A 16,651-nucleotide genomic window follows, 5' to 3' on the forward strand; every position below is an offset into this window, starting at 1 on the left:
TCTTGAACTCAGGACCTAACCAATATTGCTGAGCTCTTTTGTTCAAGGCTAACCCTCTACTACTTAGAGTCACCATGCCACTTCCACTTTGTTTGCTTGTTTTGTTGGTCATGGGGTTTGAACTCTGGGCCTGGATGCTGTCCCTAAGCTCTTCAGCTCAAGGCCACAGTTCCACTTCCAATTGTCAGATGGTTAATTGAAGATAAGAGTCTCACAGACTTTTCTGCCAGGGCTGACTTTGAACCACGATCCTCAGATCTCAGCCTCCTGAGTAGCTAGTATTACAGGTGTGAGCCACCAGCAGCCTGCCTGCCACTTCCAGTTTTTGAGTAGATAATTGAAAACAGGAGTCTCATGGAGACTTTTCAGCCCAAGCTGACTTCAAACCATAATCCTCAGACTTCAGCCTCCTAAGTAGCTAGGATTATAGGAGTGAGCCACCAGCGCCTACCTTATAGAATATTTCTAAAAGCACAGCATTATGCACAGTTGATGTCAATAATGTGGTAGATACATTTTCAGATTAAAATATGCTGTGGAAGAAACCAGCAAGTTCAAAATTAGTTTACTATAAGCCAAAAGATTTATTCATAACTTTCTTTTATAAATTCACCTAAAAATATCCCATCTCCTCTGGAAATCAGTCCCTTGCCCAGTTTCTGCTCTGAATAAATGCATAGAAATATGAAAATTCAGTTAACTCATCACAATGATATTTTTCCCTAATATAATTACCTCATAAACTTTTGGAGTATTGTGAAAAGTCACAATTCATTAACTTAAAAGTTGCTTTGTCTCCTTCAAGAGAATTTAGAATAAATAGTATCTGGCAAATAAATTCTCAAACGACTTTGTGTCACTTTGTTTCACTATAAATTTTCTGATATGCAGACAGAGTATCCCTTAGTAAGCTCTTCCTTATCACACATTCTATTCTGGCTAGGCCAACAGATGCAGAATGAGGGCTGGTCTCTAACTAAAAGCTTCTTCATATCTATTGCATACTGACTTTCCTGGAAGGAATTTACAAATATAGAGCAAAGGCTGGGAAGGTGGCTCAGTGGTAGAGCGCTTGCCTTGCATGCCTGAGGCCCTGATTTCTCAGCACCACGTAAACAAAAAGAAAAAAGCCAGAAGTGGAGCTGTTGCTCAAGTGGAAGAGTGCTAGCCTTGAGCTGACCAGTGCCCAGGCTGAGTTCAGGCCCCACAACCGGACCCCCCCCCAAAAAAAAAAAATAGAGAGAGCAAGGACTCCTTTTAAATGAACAATCTTCTCAATACTGATCTCTTCCTTGGATATTAATAAAGAATGAGCAGCTACTAATAGCTTTCACACATATTACTGGAGTTTCCATGATGTAAAATAGGTCTGGGCCGCATTCCTTCACGTTCAACACATTCATATAAGGCTCTTTCCCAAAAGTTCTCTGAAGTAAAAGTAAGGCATTATTTTGGAGATTTTAGGTTTGTACTTACCCATAAATTTTTAGGCCTTCCTTACAGAGAGAATCATTGCTGTTCATTAAACAATGGGTGGTAATTAAGTGAATTTTCATATTTATAGGGGTTCTCTAGAGAGTGCATTCTCTGGTGTTTAACAAGGTTTGAGTTCCAGCTGAATGACTTATTACATATCTTACATACATAGGGTTTCTCTCCAGTATGAGTTATCTGATGTAGAATGAGAGAAAAGCTTCTACTAAAGGCTTTATCACATTCTACACATGCATAGGGTTTCTCTCCAGTATGAATTTTCCTATGTTGAGTAAGGGATGCGTGCCAACTGAAAACTTTACCACAGTCATCACATTCATAGAGCTTTTCTCCAGCATGAATTCTCTGGTGTTTAATGAGGAATGAGTGACAACGGAAAGCTTTGCTACACTCATCACATTCATAGGGGGTTTTGGTTGTATGGATGCCTTGGTGTCGAGTAAGATGTGAGGAACGGCGGAATGCCTTCCCACATTCACTGCATTCATAAGGTTTCTCTCCAGTATGAGTAATCTGATGTCGAATGAGTTCTGAGCAACTGCTACAGGCTCTCCCACATTTCCTACACATATATTGTTTCTTGCCTAGGTGAATTCTCTGATGTCGAGTAAGATTTGAGGCACGACTAAAAGCTTTTCCACACTGAGCACATTCAAAAGGTTTCTCTCCAGTGTGTGTTCTCTGGTGCTCAATAAGGAATGAAAGATAACTGAATGTCTTATTACAGTCCTTACATTCATGGGGCTTCTTTCCAGTATGTATCATCTGATGTTTCACAAGATTTGAGATCTGGCTAAAGGTCTTGCCACACTCCTTACACACATATGGTTTCTCTCCAGTGTGAGTTCTCTGATGTAACACAAGGGAGAAGCGCCGATTGAAACTTTTTCCACATTCATGGCATCCATAGGGCCTCTCTGTATCACTGATACTCATATGTTGACCTAGGAATTCTTGATGAGAGACTGTCACTTGCCTGATAAACCCCTGGTCTCCCTGTAGCATCTGGGTACCATTTTTGCACTTCCAGCTTCTCTTTAAGTTGGAACAAATAGGGCCTTGGCTTAAAATTCTTTCCATTATCAAATACTTGGATGAGTCACCTTCAAGAATGGCGTTTTTTGGAGAAAACTCTTTGATCTTCCCATCTGACACTGAAAGATACAATTTTTTTTTTTTTAAGTAAGAAATTTTCATGTATTGAGTAAACTAAAAGCCATTTCACCTTTTCTTTTCTTGGTGCCAGTCCTGGTGCTTGAACTCAGGCCCAGGGTGCTGTCTCTGAGCTTTTTTGCTGAAGGCTAGCACTCTACCACTCGAGCCACAACTCCACTCTGACTTTTTCGTGATTAACTGGTGATAAAAGTCTCATGGGCTTTCCTGCCTCAGCTGGCTTTAAACTGCAATCCTTAGATTTCAGCTTCCTAAGTAACAACATATACAGGCATGAGCCACTAGCACCAAATCATTTCTTTTTTTTTTCTTTTTTCTTTTTTGTTGGTTGGGGGGCTTGGACTCTGGGCCTGGGTGCTGTCCCTCAGCTCTTCAGCTCAAGACTAGCACCCTACCACTTGAGCCACAGAATCAATTCCAGTTTCCTGGGGGTTTACTGGAGATAAGAGTCTCACAGACTTTCCCACCTGGGCTGGCTCTGAACCACAGTCCTAATATCTCACCCTCCTGAGTAGCTAGGATTACAGGCATGAGCCACCGGCGCCTGGCCATTTCTTCTTTTTGTCTGAGACAGTTTTACTTTCAATCTGGACTTGAGATCCACAATGTCAAACTGTGTAGGAAAGTCTATGAGACACTTACCTCCAATTAACCACCAAAAAACCAGAGGCGGAGCTGTGGTTCAAGTGACAGAGTGCCAACCTTAAGCAAAAAAGAACAGGATAGCACCCAGGACTGATACATTAAAAAAAAGACAAAGAAGATGGGAAGGTGGCGCAGAGTTAAGAATGCTCATCTTGAGCTGAGGGACAGTGTCCAGGCCCAGAGTTCAGGCCCCACAACTGACAAAAAAGAAGGAAAGTAGGAAGGAGGGGGGACCCGGGAGGGAAGGAGAAGGAGGGAGGAAGGGAGACAGGGAAGGAAGGAAAGGAGGGAGGAAGGGAGGGAGGGAGGGAGGGAGGAAAAAAGGAAGAAAGGAAGAAAGGAACGAAAAAAGGAAGAAAGGAAGAAAGATTATATACAAGTGACAGAAAAAGAAGGGAAATAGAACTATCAGGAAGGTAAGTAATTATTAAAGATAGGTTGTCAGTCTTCCTCACCTTTATTTAAACTGTTTTGCTGCCAAAATTATCTGTAAGTGGCAATTTCATAATGCTGCTAATATACACTGCAGGGTATTCCTCAGGTACCACAAAAACACTGAACTGTTACTGAAGAAACATCTTAGTAATGAAGTATACTAAATGGGAGAAGAAAAAGGATTTCTTTGAAAACTGCTGTGTATGATCCTTATTCTTAACTAATGAAGCTCTGTTGCCATTTCATCAAATACACTTAATAAAAAGGTTCAGGCCTGAATTTTAGGAATGGACTACATCATGGTTTGTTTAGAATGGGATTTTGTAATATAAAGTAATTTTGTGTGTGTGTGTATTGGTCATGGGACTTGAAATCAAGACCTAGGCACTGTCCCTGAGCTTTTTTGCTCAAGCTTTTTTGCATTCTATCACTGTGCTACAGCTCTATTTCCTAAAGTAATTTTTAAAAATATTCTCATGTCAGCTGGGCGCCAGTGGCTCATACCTGGCTACTCAGGAGGCTGAGATCTGAGGATCAGGATTCAAAGCCAGGCCAGGCAGGTAAGTCCGTGAGACTTTATCTCCAATAAACCACTAGAAAACCGGAAGTGGCACTGTGGCTCAAGCGGTAGAGTACTCCCCTTGAGCTGAAGAGCTGAGGGACAGCGCCCAAGCCTAGAGTTCAAGCCCCACAACCGATACACACACACACACACACACACACACACACACACACACACACACACACACACACACACACACACACATGTCCTTAATCTTAGCATATGCACACTTAAGTTTACGAGAACAGGGGCTAGGAAGATGGCTCAGTGGTAGAGCGCTTGCCTGGCATGCCTGAGGCCCTGGGTTCGATTCCTCAGCACCACATAAGCAAAAAGAAAAAAGCCGGAAGTGGCGCTGTGGCTCAAGTGGTAGAGCGTTAGCCTTGAGCTGAAGAGCTGAAGGACAGCGCCCAGGCCCAGAGTTCAGGCCCCACGACCGGACCCTAAATAAATAAATAATAAACCACAGTAAACAGACACAAATATCTGATGAAATCATTAGAAGTCAAAGGAAGTTACTGTAGGTTGAGCATCCCTAATGTAAATGTAATGTAATGCACATGTGCCTACACACAAACACACATACACATAAAAGCAGGAATCCTAGTACAAAGCAGTAATCCTAGCACTAGGGGAGGCTGAAGCAGAAAGACCAAGGAAGAATTTAAGGCTAACCTGGGCAAAATTTGAGGCTGGTTAGGCAAACAGTAAGACAGAGTGGGTGGGGGGGAGATCTAATGAAACTGAAAAAGTTCCAGATATTGGAGCATTTTCAAATTTCGGATTTGGAATTAAGGATACTAAAATGCTTTTTTAAAAGTCTACCCAAATATAACCAAAAAAAAAAGTCAAAATCTGGTCCTAAGTAATTTGATTAAAGGACATTACTTGGGTGCTAGTGGCTACTCAAGAGGCTGAGAATTGAGGATCACAGTTCAAAGCCAGTGAGAGAAGAAAAGTCGTTAAGACTTTAACCTCCAATTAACTTCCAAAAACAGCTACAAGTGAAGTTGTGGCTCAAATGCTAGAACACTAGCACTGAGCAAAAGAAGCTCACGGAGAAAGCCCAGACGGAGTTCATGTCCCCGTACTGGCACACACACACAAAAGGATAACAGGGACTACAATGTGCACACAGAAAGCTATCAATGGTCGGTAGAGTGCTCGCCTTGAGCTGAAGAGTGCACAGACAGCGCCCAAGCCGAGTTCAAGCCCCAGGACCGACAAAAAAAAAAAAAAAAAGAAAAGAAAAAAAGAAAAGAAAAGGAAAAAAAAAGAAAGAAAGCTATCAATGGCCTGGCAGTGCTCTGTTTAGTGATTTTGGTCACAAAGATATTTGTCTGAAAATGTTAGACTGTACATTTATGCTTATGCATTATTGCTGTTTGATATTCCACAATCTTAAAAATTAGAAAAAGGGATACTGGAAGGAATGCAAAAATTGTAAGACATATGCTGAAGTAGTGATATTGGGAGCAACTTGTCTGATTTCTTTTTCCCTCAAGTCTCTTCTATGTGCATGCATTGCTCTTGTTTGAGATAGGGACTAATATTGCAGGAGAGCCTAACCTTGAATTTGATGCAATCCTCTTGCCTCTGCCCTTCCAAATGAAAGGTCTATACCACCATGCCCAGCATGGTTTATTATTCTTTAATTTAGAAAAGAACACTTATCTTCTTTAACTTATACTTCAATGAAGCCTCCCTTTACTTGTTCAATATCATTACATCAGCCCACTTCAATACATTTTTCCTATGTCCTCCTCTACTTTTTCTAGTGGTCTCTTTACTATGTTTTATTAATTACCATCACTTTCCCTATAGCAAGAGCCCAAAGTTTTTGTTGTTGTTTTTTTCTTTTTTGTGCTGGTACTGGAGCTTGAACTCAGTGTCTGTGTGCTGTCCTTTAGCTTTATCTACTCAAGGCTAGCACTCTACCACTCGAGCCACAGCTCTACTTCCAGGTATTTGATGGTTTATGAAGATAAGAATCTTACAAACTTTCCTGACTGGGCTTGGCTTCTAACCACAATTTTCAGATCTGAGCCTCCTTAACATCTACAATTACAGGCATGAGTCACCAGCACCCAACTTAGAGCTCAGTTTTTTTGGAGAACCTATCTCTTGCTCCTTCATCAGCCATTGTAAGTTACTGTCTTTTAGATTCTCCCTTTATCTTACCAGGACTGCATTATTTTTTTTTTGGGGGGGGGGGGGGGTCAGTCATAGGGCTTGAACTCTGGCCCTGGCCGCTGTCCTAGAGCTCTTCAGCTCAAGGTGAGTACTCTATCACTTGAGCCACAGCACCACTTCCAGTTTTCTGGTGGTTAATTGGAGATAAGAGTCTCACTGACTTTCCTGCCTGGGCTGGCTTTGAACCGCGATCCTCAGATCTCAGCCTCCTGAGTAGCTAGGATTACAGGCGTGAGCCACCAGCGCCCGCCTAAGGTTCTATGCTTCTATAGGGATGGGAAATCTATTTTCTGCCAAGGACCATTTAGATATATAAAACATCATTAAGGGTCATACACAATTATCATGACAGGCAGACATGGGGCTGGGAAGGTGGCTCAGTGGTAGAGCGTTGCCTTGCATGAATGAGGCCCTGGGTTCGATTCCTCAGCACCACATAAGCAAAAGGAAAAAAGCCGGAAGTGGCACTGTGGCTCAAGTGGTAGAGCGCTCGCCTTGAGCTGAAGAGCTGAGGGACAGCGCCCAGGCCCAGAGTTCAAGCCCCACAACCGACAAAAAAAAAAAGAATATACATTTAGCTGGACGACAGTGGCTCACGCCTGTAATCCTAGCTACTCAGGAGGCTGAGATCTGAGGATCATGGTTCAAAGCCAGCCTTGGCCAGAAAGTCCATGAGATTCTTATCTCCAATAAACCACCAGAAAACCAGAAGTGGTGCTGTGGCTCAAGTGGTAGAGCACTCGCCTTGAACTGAAGAGCTCAGGGATAGCACTCAGGCCCAAAGTTCAAGCCCGTAACAACAAAAAAAAAGTCTCAAGGTAGGGTAAGAGGTGGGAGTGGGGTGGCAGGGAAGGAACAACTGTCCCTCTCAGCCTATATTTCACTTACCTGAAAAGAGATCTCTGTTCACACCTCCCTTCCCAAGCCAGGGCTCTTTCCCTTGCTCCAATAAGGAAACCACATCTGGCTTAGAAATGCAGAGACCTGCTTACAAGAAATGACAAAGAGTTCAAAATCAGTCTTTAAATCCTAAAAAAGGCTATTAAAATAAATGACAAGTAGAAGTACGAAAAATGCCCAAAGATTAATTCCCCATCTTTTAAAAATAAGATTAAGAGATTCATGGGTCCGGGAGAGTGGCTCAATGGTAGAGTGCTTGCCTTGCATGCAGGAGGCCCTGGGTTTGATTCCTCAGCACCACATAAACAGAAAAAGCTGGAAGTGGCACTGTGGCTCAAGTGCTCGTCTTGAGCTGAAGAGCTGAGTGATGGTACCCAGGCCCAGAGTTCAAGCCCCACAACGGACAAAAAAAGAAAGAAAGAAATTCATATATCCTTTGTGAATGTTCAGCCAGATAATCAAGACTTAAACTGGTCACTAGTGCCTTCTGTCTGTAATCCTGGCTACTGGGAAGGAGATCTGAGGACCTCAATTCAAAGCCCGCCTAAGCAGGAAAGTCCTTGAGGCTCTTAAAATTAAAAAACAAAAATGGGCTGGGAAGGTGGCTCAGTGGTAGAGTGCTAGCCTTGAGCTGAAGAGCTGAGGGACAGCACCCAGGCTCAGAGTTCACGCCCCACAACCAACAACAAAACAGAGAAAGAGAGAGAGAGAGAGAATGTGTGCTAGCCATGAGCAAAAAAAGCTCAGGAACAGCACACGGGCCCTGAGTTCAAAAGGCCCATACTAAGGCTCTAATTATGACTTGAAGGAGATGAGGAATACTTACCCAGTGAAACCAGATGGCTATAATTTTCCAGCATCACACATCTGTACAAGTCTCTCTGATCAGGCTGAAGCCATTTCCACTCCTCCTGGGAGAAATCTATGGCCACATCTCTGAATGTCACTGAACCCTGAAATAACATACAGGCATCTGTACAACCAGTCCCCATGCCTCACAATGCCTGATTAAGGAATGACTAGAGCCTCACCATGAAGTAGACAGTGTGTAGATGTGGGGGTAATAAGAGTTTCCAGAATTCTGAGTAATTCTGATACCCTGAAGATCCTAGGATTTTTGTTTTGTTCTATTTCACAACAGAGGAGAAGTAGAAAAGGATATGGATTATTTGCCCAGAAATGACATGCAGTTGTTCACAACTTAGGGCTATAGATGAGAACAACACAGACTTCCTGTTCTGGTTGGGAAAATTCTTCTTTTTTTATTCTATATTATTTTGTTATTTATATTTTATTTCAAATAAGGAAAATAAATATCACAATAATAAATTTTAGCCAGGCACTGGTGGCTCACACCTGTAATCCTAGCTACTCAGGAGGCTGAGATCTGAGGATCACAGTTCAAAGCCAGCTTGGGCAGGAAAGTCTGTGAGATTATCTCCATTTAACCACCTGAAAACCAGAAATGACCAGAGAGTTTGACTTGAGTTGAAGAGCTCAGGGACAGCGCCTAGGGCCAGAGTTCAAGCCCATGACAGGCAAAAAATAAATAAAATATTCAGAACTGGCACTGTGGCTCAAGTGGTAGAGTGCTAGCCTTGAGCTGAAGAGCTGAGGGACAGCACGTAGGCCCAGAGTTCAAGCCCCACGACCTACAAACACCAAACCAAACAAACAACAAAAAATTATTAAACAATCTAAAAAATTATGCATATTTTATTAACTGCTAGCACACCTATATAAATGGAAAAATTCTTAATAACTTACATTTTATGAATAGTAGAGACCATTCCTTTGTTTACTAACTAGTAAACAGTGCAAATTGTGTTTAGTAAACATTGCAAATTTTCCTTAATATGAGTCTATGGTTTGGCCAACATTTCTTTATGGTAATAACTGGCTGTATTAGGGTCTCGATACCCTAACACAATCTCCAACAAATCATAGTGACAATTTTAGAAATCACAATAAAAAAGACGAGCAACGGCCAGGCGCTGGTGGCTCACGCCTGTAATCCTAGCTACTCAGGAGGCTGAGATCTGAGGATCACGGTTCAAAGCCAGCCCGGGCAGGAGAGACCCTGAGACTCCTATCTCCAATAAACCACCAGAAAACCGGAAGTGGCGCTGTAGCTCGTGGTAGAGCGCTCGCCTTGAGCTGAAGAGCTGAGGGACAGCGCCCAGGCCCAGAGTTCAAGCCCCACGACCGACAAAAAAAAAAAAAAAAGATGAGCAACAAACAATACATAAAGTGCACATGCTTCTCAAGAAAGAAACATAATGTTTCTCCAAATGGAACCTAAAGCTGTTTGCCTCAGGGTTACTGGAAATAATAAAACAAAATTCTACTTCACAACATAGTTTTGAACACTTCAATGAGTCACAAAACCAGCCAGGTGCCATGGCTCACACTTTTAATCCTAGCTACTCAACAGGCTGAGATCTGAGGATCAAGGTTCCTGGGAGGAATGTCTGTGAGACCCTTATTCCCAATTAACCAACAAAAGCTGAAGGGACAGTACCCACAAGGAGAGTTCAAGTCCCAGTACCAGCACCAAAAAAAAGAAAGAAAGAAAAGAATAAACAGCAATGTAAAATGCCCCAACTAATAGCAAACCCCATAAGATGTGCCACAGTTATGTTTTACAGTTTTAAAAATTATAACAAAGGGAAATGGCGCTGTGGCTCAAGTGGTAGAGTGCTCACTTTGAGATGAAGAGTGCAGGGACAGAGGCCAGGCCCAGAGTTCAAGCCCCACAACCGACAAAAAAAAAAAAACTAAAACATAAAAACTGGGGCTGGGAAGGTGGGTCAGTGGTAGAGCACTTGCCTTGCATGCATGAGGCCCTGGGCTTGATTCCTCAGCACCACATAAGCAAAAAGAAAAGAGTGGAAGTGGCGCTGTGGCTCAAGTGGTAGAGCGCTAGCCTTGAGCTGAAGAGCTGAGGGACAGCGCCCAGGCCCAGAGTTCAGGCCCCACGACCGGACCCAAAAAAAAAAAATTATAACAAAGGAAGTGATTTCCTAAACATCTGCAGAAGTGAAAATTAGATTTCCCAGAAGAACTCAAATGGTAGGACAGAGAAAGGAAACTGAAGAATACTTAGAAGCCTTTATGCTGGTCTCTGGGAAACACTAACCCTAGATAAGCAGTATTCCAACCAATATTTTGGGTTTTCTTGCTAAGGAAATTTATGTCATGTCTAAAAAATGAGTCCTGCGAGGTCAAAACTTTTGCCCGCAACAGTTGCATCCCCAGGCAGTCTGGGGCACGAGCTTGAAGAACCTGGAAAGCCCGTTAAAAACATGCTTCTGGAGAGCCGCCCGGAGTCTGGGACGCGGGCGCCGCGGGCCTCGGGCCGCGCGCACTCTGGAAGTTCTTCAGCGGTGCTGACACTGCGGGTCGGGGCGCGAAGAGCCAGCCCCAGCCCGGGAGGGAGAGGCCGGGCGGCAGCCGGGCCACGACCCTCGGGGAGGGGTCTCTGGGAAGCGCCTGGCCGGCCCCAGCTCCCGAAACCTGCACTTCCGAGAGGGAAAGGCACGCTTACCGGAGCCATGACTCGATCTGGGGCGGGGAGAAGACGTCAGGCGGCGTCGGCAGAGCGCCGCGGACCCGCCAGCGGGCCCGCGATTCGGCCACTCGCGGGCGCGAGCGCCGCCGGGGCCGCCCTGGCAGCGCCGGCCACGAGCGTCTCCTCACAGCGCCACCCGCGCGTTCCGGGGCTCGCGGGCGCACGGGGCCCAGAACCAGACTCCTGCGAGAACCGCCCCCAGGCCGCAGGCCTCCGACTACACTTCCCAGAGCCCCCGCGAGGAGCGGCCCTCCACGCCGCGGCGCTCTCCACGCCGCTCGGCCACGCTTCCCAGAGCCGACTGCGGCGAGGGGCAACGAGGCGCCTCCCACCGCAGTCCGCGGCAAGCCACGCGATCCGCCGGCCTGGCCCGACCACCGCGGTCCTCTGGGTTCGCCGCTCTGACGGAGGACCGCGCGAGCCGCCTACTACATCTCCCGGCATGCCGTGCGGCCGCAGCCACCGCACGGAGACAAAAGCCCGCGAGACTCGACGGCGTTTCCCACAGGCCACTGCGGCCGGAGGGCGAGGGGACGGGTCTGTGAGGGATGCCCGCTGAGCGAGCGAGTCTGCCGGCCTGGGGCTAGTTCGCGGACGGGGGTGACCCACGGTCGCCGACGCTCGGGCCCCGTCTGCGGAGGGGCGGAAACGCGGCGGCCCCGCGACTAGCCAGGGCGGGGACTTTGACTCCGGGGCTCGCCCTCGGCGCTGGCCTTGGTGGCGCGGGGCTGGCGCGCGGCCGCCGGAGCCCCGCCCCCCGGGCCGGGCCCCGCCCCGCCCCCCGGGCCCCGCCCCGCCCCCCGGGCCCCGCCCCCGATGCTTCGGTCAGCCTGCCAGCGCGGCTTGGGGGCTTCGGGGAGCTCTCCAGGAAAGACCCGGAACGCTCGGTGCTCGCGCCTTGGAGCTTCTCGCGCACTGCTTTCCTGGACGCCTCTGAGCGCGCAATGCCCTCCACCGAGGGAGGAGAGAAGCCCAGCTGTCTTTCACACCCTAACTTCGGTAGCTCCTCTCAACTTAGTCTTTATGTGTCAACTCTAGCTCTTTAATTCTTCTAGATTATCCAGAGGTTCCCTGCTAAACAGAGGCTCAAGGACAGCCCCCAGGCCCAGAGTTCAAGCCCCACGACGGACCCAAAAAAAAAATTACAAACTCTATCATGACTATATTTCTAAAAAGAAAAAAAATGCGTTGACCATCGGGAACAACAGTTTGATTTACAGTGGGTTTATCATCTAAAATCTAGGAGACCTAAGCGCTGGTGGCTCACGCCTATAATGCTAGCTACTCAGGAGGCTGAGTAAAGTACCAACTAGGATATATTGTACATATGTTTATGTATACACGTAATTGTATTTTGCTGATTTTGAGTACTTTTGGCTATTCGTATGTTTCTCAAATGTATTAAGATAATTCTTACCAATTACTTCTCTCTTCCTAGACTAAGAACACAATAAGATCTTCACTTGTAATGGTTTTTTGTGGGCGGGGGAAGTCGGTCATGGGGCGCTGTAGCTCAAGTGGTAGAGCGCTCGCCTTGAGCTGAAGAGCTGAGGGACAGCACCCACACCCAGAGTTCAAGCCCCACGACCGACAAAAAAAAAAAAAAAGATCTTTGATGGGCACCGGTGGCTAACTGCTGTAATCCTAGCTACTCAGGAGGCTAAGATCTGAGGATACTGGTTCAAAGCCAGCCCAGGCAAGGAAAGTCCATGAGACCCTTCACCCACCCAAAAGCCAGAAGTGAAGCTGTGGTGGAGTACTAGCTTTGTGCAAAACAAAGCTCAGGAGTATTGCCTAGGTGCTGAGTTCAAGCTCCAGGACAGGTATCAAAAAAAAAAAAAAAGAAAAGAAAGAAAAGAAAAGACTATAGGGAAAGACAAGATTCTTTGGACAGTAAAATTCTGGTATGTTGATTTTTTTTTTGGGGGGGGGGAAGGGGTCCAGTCATGGGGCCTGAACTCTGGGCCTGGGTGCTGTCCCTCAGCTCTTCAGCTCAAGGCTAGAGCTCTACCACTTGAGCCACAGCGCCACTTCCAGCTTTTTTCTTTTTGCTTATGTGGTGCTGAGGAATCAAACCCAGGGATTCTTGCATGCAAGGCAAGCGCTCTACCACTGAGCCACCTTCCCAGCCCCTGGTATGTTGATTTAGAAATTATTCCCATTACTTAACCCTAAATTTCCAGGAATGTTGCAAAATTGGTTAAGAAAAAATACTGTTGTAGAAAAGATGCAATGCACTTTATTGGAAAGACAACTGTGCAAAAGAGAAGTCTTAATCTTTCTAAGTTTGGAATGAAGCTCAATTATCAGATGTTTCTCAACTTCATCATGGTTCAAAAATTAGAGTATCTGTTGGGCAGTATTACTTGGTTAAGAGATAACGCAGTCATTTCTACACAAAAGCATACTTCACATAAGGTTAAGTTTACAAGACAATAATGAAAATTGTGAAAGGTAGAACATTTTAATGATGAAATAACTAAATTCTTGTTTGCTGATACTTGTCCACTTAACACAGAGAGGTTCAGGAGCGCAAAACAGATTTCCTTGATGTTTCAAGAATGTTTTCTCACCACAAAACTTTTTTTCACTCATGGAGCTTGAACTCTGGGCCTAGGTGCTGTCCCTCAGCTAGCACTCTACCATGACTTGAGCCAAAGCACCACTTCTGGCTTTTTTCTGCTTATGTGGTACTGAGGAATCAAACCCAGGGCCTCATGCATGCAAGGCAAGCATTAAATCACTGAGCCACCTTGCCAGCTCCACTTTTTTTTTTGGGGGGGGGGGGCAATCCTGAAGCTTGAACTCGGCCTTGGTACTGTTCCTGAGCCTCTTGTGTTCAACGCTAGCACTCTCTACCACTTGAGCCACAGTGACACTTTGAGCTTTTTCTGTTTATGTGGTACTTAGGAATCAAACCCAGGGCTGCATGCATGCTAGGCAACCACTCTAAGCCACATTCCCACTAAAGACACTTTTTATAAGACATTTTATCAAACATCGAAAACATGGTAGCAGCAAAGTATCTGCATTTAATCAGAATACAAGTGGTACACATCTTATATACACATCTTAATACACTTGTATTAAGTACACTTAATACAAGTGTATTAAGATGTGTATATATTATGTTTGGAGGCATATCACTAAATGAGATCTGATTTGTCTTGTTTTGAGAAAAAGCCTTGAACATGAGCTGCTCCTGCTCAGCCTCCTTGTTGATGGGCTTACAAGTATGTGCTTTCATGCCTGGCAAATGAGAAAAGGTTTTCATGGCACATTCTTCCATTTTTCTGGAGTAATATGGACTACAGTTCACAATTTTTTTTTTTTTTGGTCGGTCATGGGGCTTGAACTCTGGGCTTGAGGCTATCCCTCAGCTCTTCAGCTCAAGGCGAGCGCTCTACTGCTTGAGCCACAGTGCCACTTCCAGTTTATGAATGGTTTGTTGGAGATAAGAGTCTCACAGACTTTCCTGCCTGGGCTGGCTTTGAACTGCGATCCTCAGATCTCAGCCTCCTGAGTAGCTAGGATTACAGGTGTGAGCCACCGGCACCCAGCAAATTTCTTGTAATTCACTATCAAATATTTCTATTGCATTCTGTTGCTCTTACCTCCATGTACTGATTAACAAGACTCTATAAAATGTTTTCCAAACTCTTAAGAATGCAAGAAACTAGGGGCTGGGAAGTTGGCTCAGTGGTAGAGCGCTTGCCTTGCATGCCTGAGGCCCTGGGTTCGATTCCTCAGCACCACATAAGCAAAAAGAAAAAAGCCAGAAGTGGCGCTGTGGCTCAAGTGGTAGAGTGCTAGCCTTGAGCTGAAGAGCTGAGGGACAGCGCCCAGGCCCAGAGTTCAGGCCCCCACGACTGGACCCAAAAAAAAAAAAAAAAAGAATGCAAGAAACTAATAAAATGATTTCTGTTGGTGATGAGAAGTCAATAATAAGCAATCCCTGTATATGCCAATAAATGATAAGAAAAAATTGTAATTATTATTGCTTAATCTACCTGTTCAGCAATGAGCCATGCTCCATTTCAATTTTCATGGTATTAAAATAGAAAAACAATAGTATATAGTGTTTTGACAAACATCAGAGGCACTAGGATATACATTTGATGCCATTAACATTATATGTAATTCCAAGATATAAAACATATACATGACAGTAGAAAATAAAGCGTAAATGCTACTGTAAATTTTCCTACTCCAATATTTCAATGATTCAATTTATAAACACATTTTAAAATCTTCATACTTCAGCATGAATGCCTGTCAATCTCAGTTGAGAACTGAGGACTACTAGTATCTGTTAACATGAATTCCAAAAAATTAAACATAGTTGAACTACTTGCTAAAGATTGTCCTACATTTAGTATTTTCACAGAATTTCATTTCTAAATGCATTCTATTATGTACAGTGACCTGTCATTACTTGATAAAAGTACTGTCTTGGTTGATGTAATCCATTCGTTTTCTATGACTGCAGTGGAAATATTCCTAGAGCTGAGGTCTGACTTCTATATTCACAGTATTACTCCCTTCATACCATAATATTCTACTAAGGCTTGACTTTCCATGAGATCCAATGCACTCACAGGTCCATTCTATTCCATCAGTGTTGATATATAAATATGTATACTGGCCTTTCTCCTCAAAGTTCTCCCTATTAAACATCAGTTATAATGTCTACCTTAATACTCTCAAACAACTGTGTGACTCTTAGCTGTAATTTACCATATCTGTAGTTTCTGAAGTACAATGAAGTGTAATCTGTTAAGACTCATATTACATTTCTAAGATTTATTTCCCAAATGAGTTCTCTGATGATTAATGAGTTGTGATTCCTGAAAGCTTTTGCATATTCACTGCAATGATAAGGCTTATCTCCTGTATGAATTTGCTAGTGGTTAACAAGCTGACACCTGAGTAAAAGCTTTCCTAACTCAACTACATCTACATGGCTTCTCCACTGTATGGAATGGTATAAGGTTTGACTTCACTGAAGGCTTTTCTACATTGATTGCATTCATAAGGTTTTTCTCCTGTGTGAGTTCTCTAATGTCTAATTAGCTTTGCCTTCTCAAAGAATGCTTTTGTGCAAAGGTCGCATTTATAGGGCTTCTCTTCTGTATGAATTACCCAGTGAGTATTTAGCTGTGACTTCTGAGAGGCTTTTTCATATGCCCCACATTCATAGCATTTTTCCTCCTGTATGAGTTCTCTGATGAGTTGCAAGACTCGACTTCTCACCAAATTTTTCCACACTCATTGCACCCAAAGAAATTATGGAAGAATCGAATCAGATGAATTTAATATACTTGCTAAATTATTTTTCAGCACCAAGCGGGAGGAAACTGATACTTCGCTAAATTACGACCAGTATGATATATATATATATATATAAAGATAAGTATAAAAAGTCACAGATAATTATTTATCACAGAAATTGTTTAGGGGAGACACTCTATGAGTGAAGTGAATATAGAAAAATGTTTCAGTAGGGCTGGGAAGGTGGCTCATTGGTAGAGCGCTAGCCTTGCATGCCTGAGGCCCTGGGTTCGATTCCTCAGCACCACATAAGCAAAAAGAAAAAAGCTGGAAGTGGCGCTGTGGCTCAAGTGGTAGAGCGCTAGCCTTGAGCTAAAAAGCTGAGGGACAGCGCCCAGGCCCAGAGT

At 44.4% G+C, this 16,651-nt stretch overlaps 1 protein-coding gene across 3 annotated transcripts; it reads right to left on the minus strand.

Moving 5' to 3' along the window:
- Positions 1-415: 415 nt before the first annotated feature.
- Znf140 (zinc finger protein 140) lies at positions 416-11,037 on the minus strand. Of its 3 annotated transcripts, XM_042667274.1 has the most exons (5): positions 10,950-11,037; positions 8,229-8,355; positions 7,391-7,486; positions 1,477-2,648; positions 416-533 (listed from the first exon to the last, which is right to left on the minus strand). In XM_042667274.1, the coding sequence occupies exons 1-4, from the start codon at positions 10,956-10,958 to the stop codon at positions 1,510-1,512; spliced, it is 1,371 nt and encodes a 456-aa protein (XP_042523208.1). In that variant the 5' UTR covers positions 10,959-11,037; the 3' UTR covers positions 416-533; positions 1,477-1,509. The 3 variants fall into 3 exon arrangements, with proteins under 3 accessions (XP_042523208.1, XP_042523207.1, XP_042523209.1); XM_042667273.1 differs by lacking the exon at positions 416-533 and having other exon boundaries at positions 1,244-2,648; XM_042667275.1 differs by lacking the exons at positions 416-533; positions 7,391-7,486 and having other exon boundaries at positions 1,244-2,648.
- Positions 11,038-16,651: the final 5,614 nt, after the last annotated feature.

This window comes from Dipodomys spectabilis, unplaced genomic scaffold (genome assembly GCF_019054845.1).
Source record: "Dipodomys spectabilis isolate Male_0828 unplaced genomic scaffold, ASM1905484v1 ptg000385l, whole genome shotgun sequence".
Lineage (NCBI taxonomy): Eukaryota > Metazoa > Chordata > Mammalia > Rodentia > Heteromyidae > Dipodomys > Dipodomys spectabilis.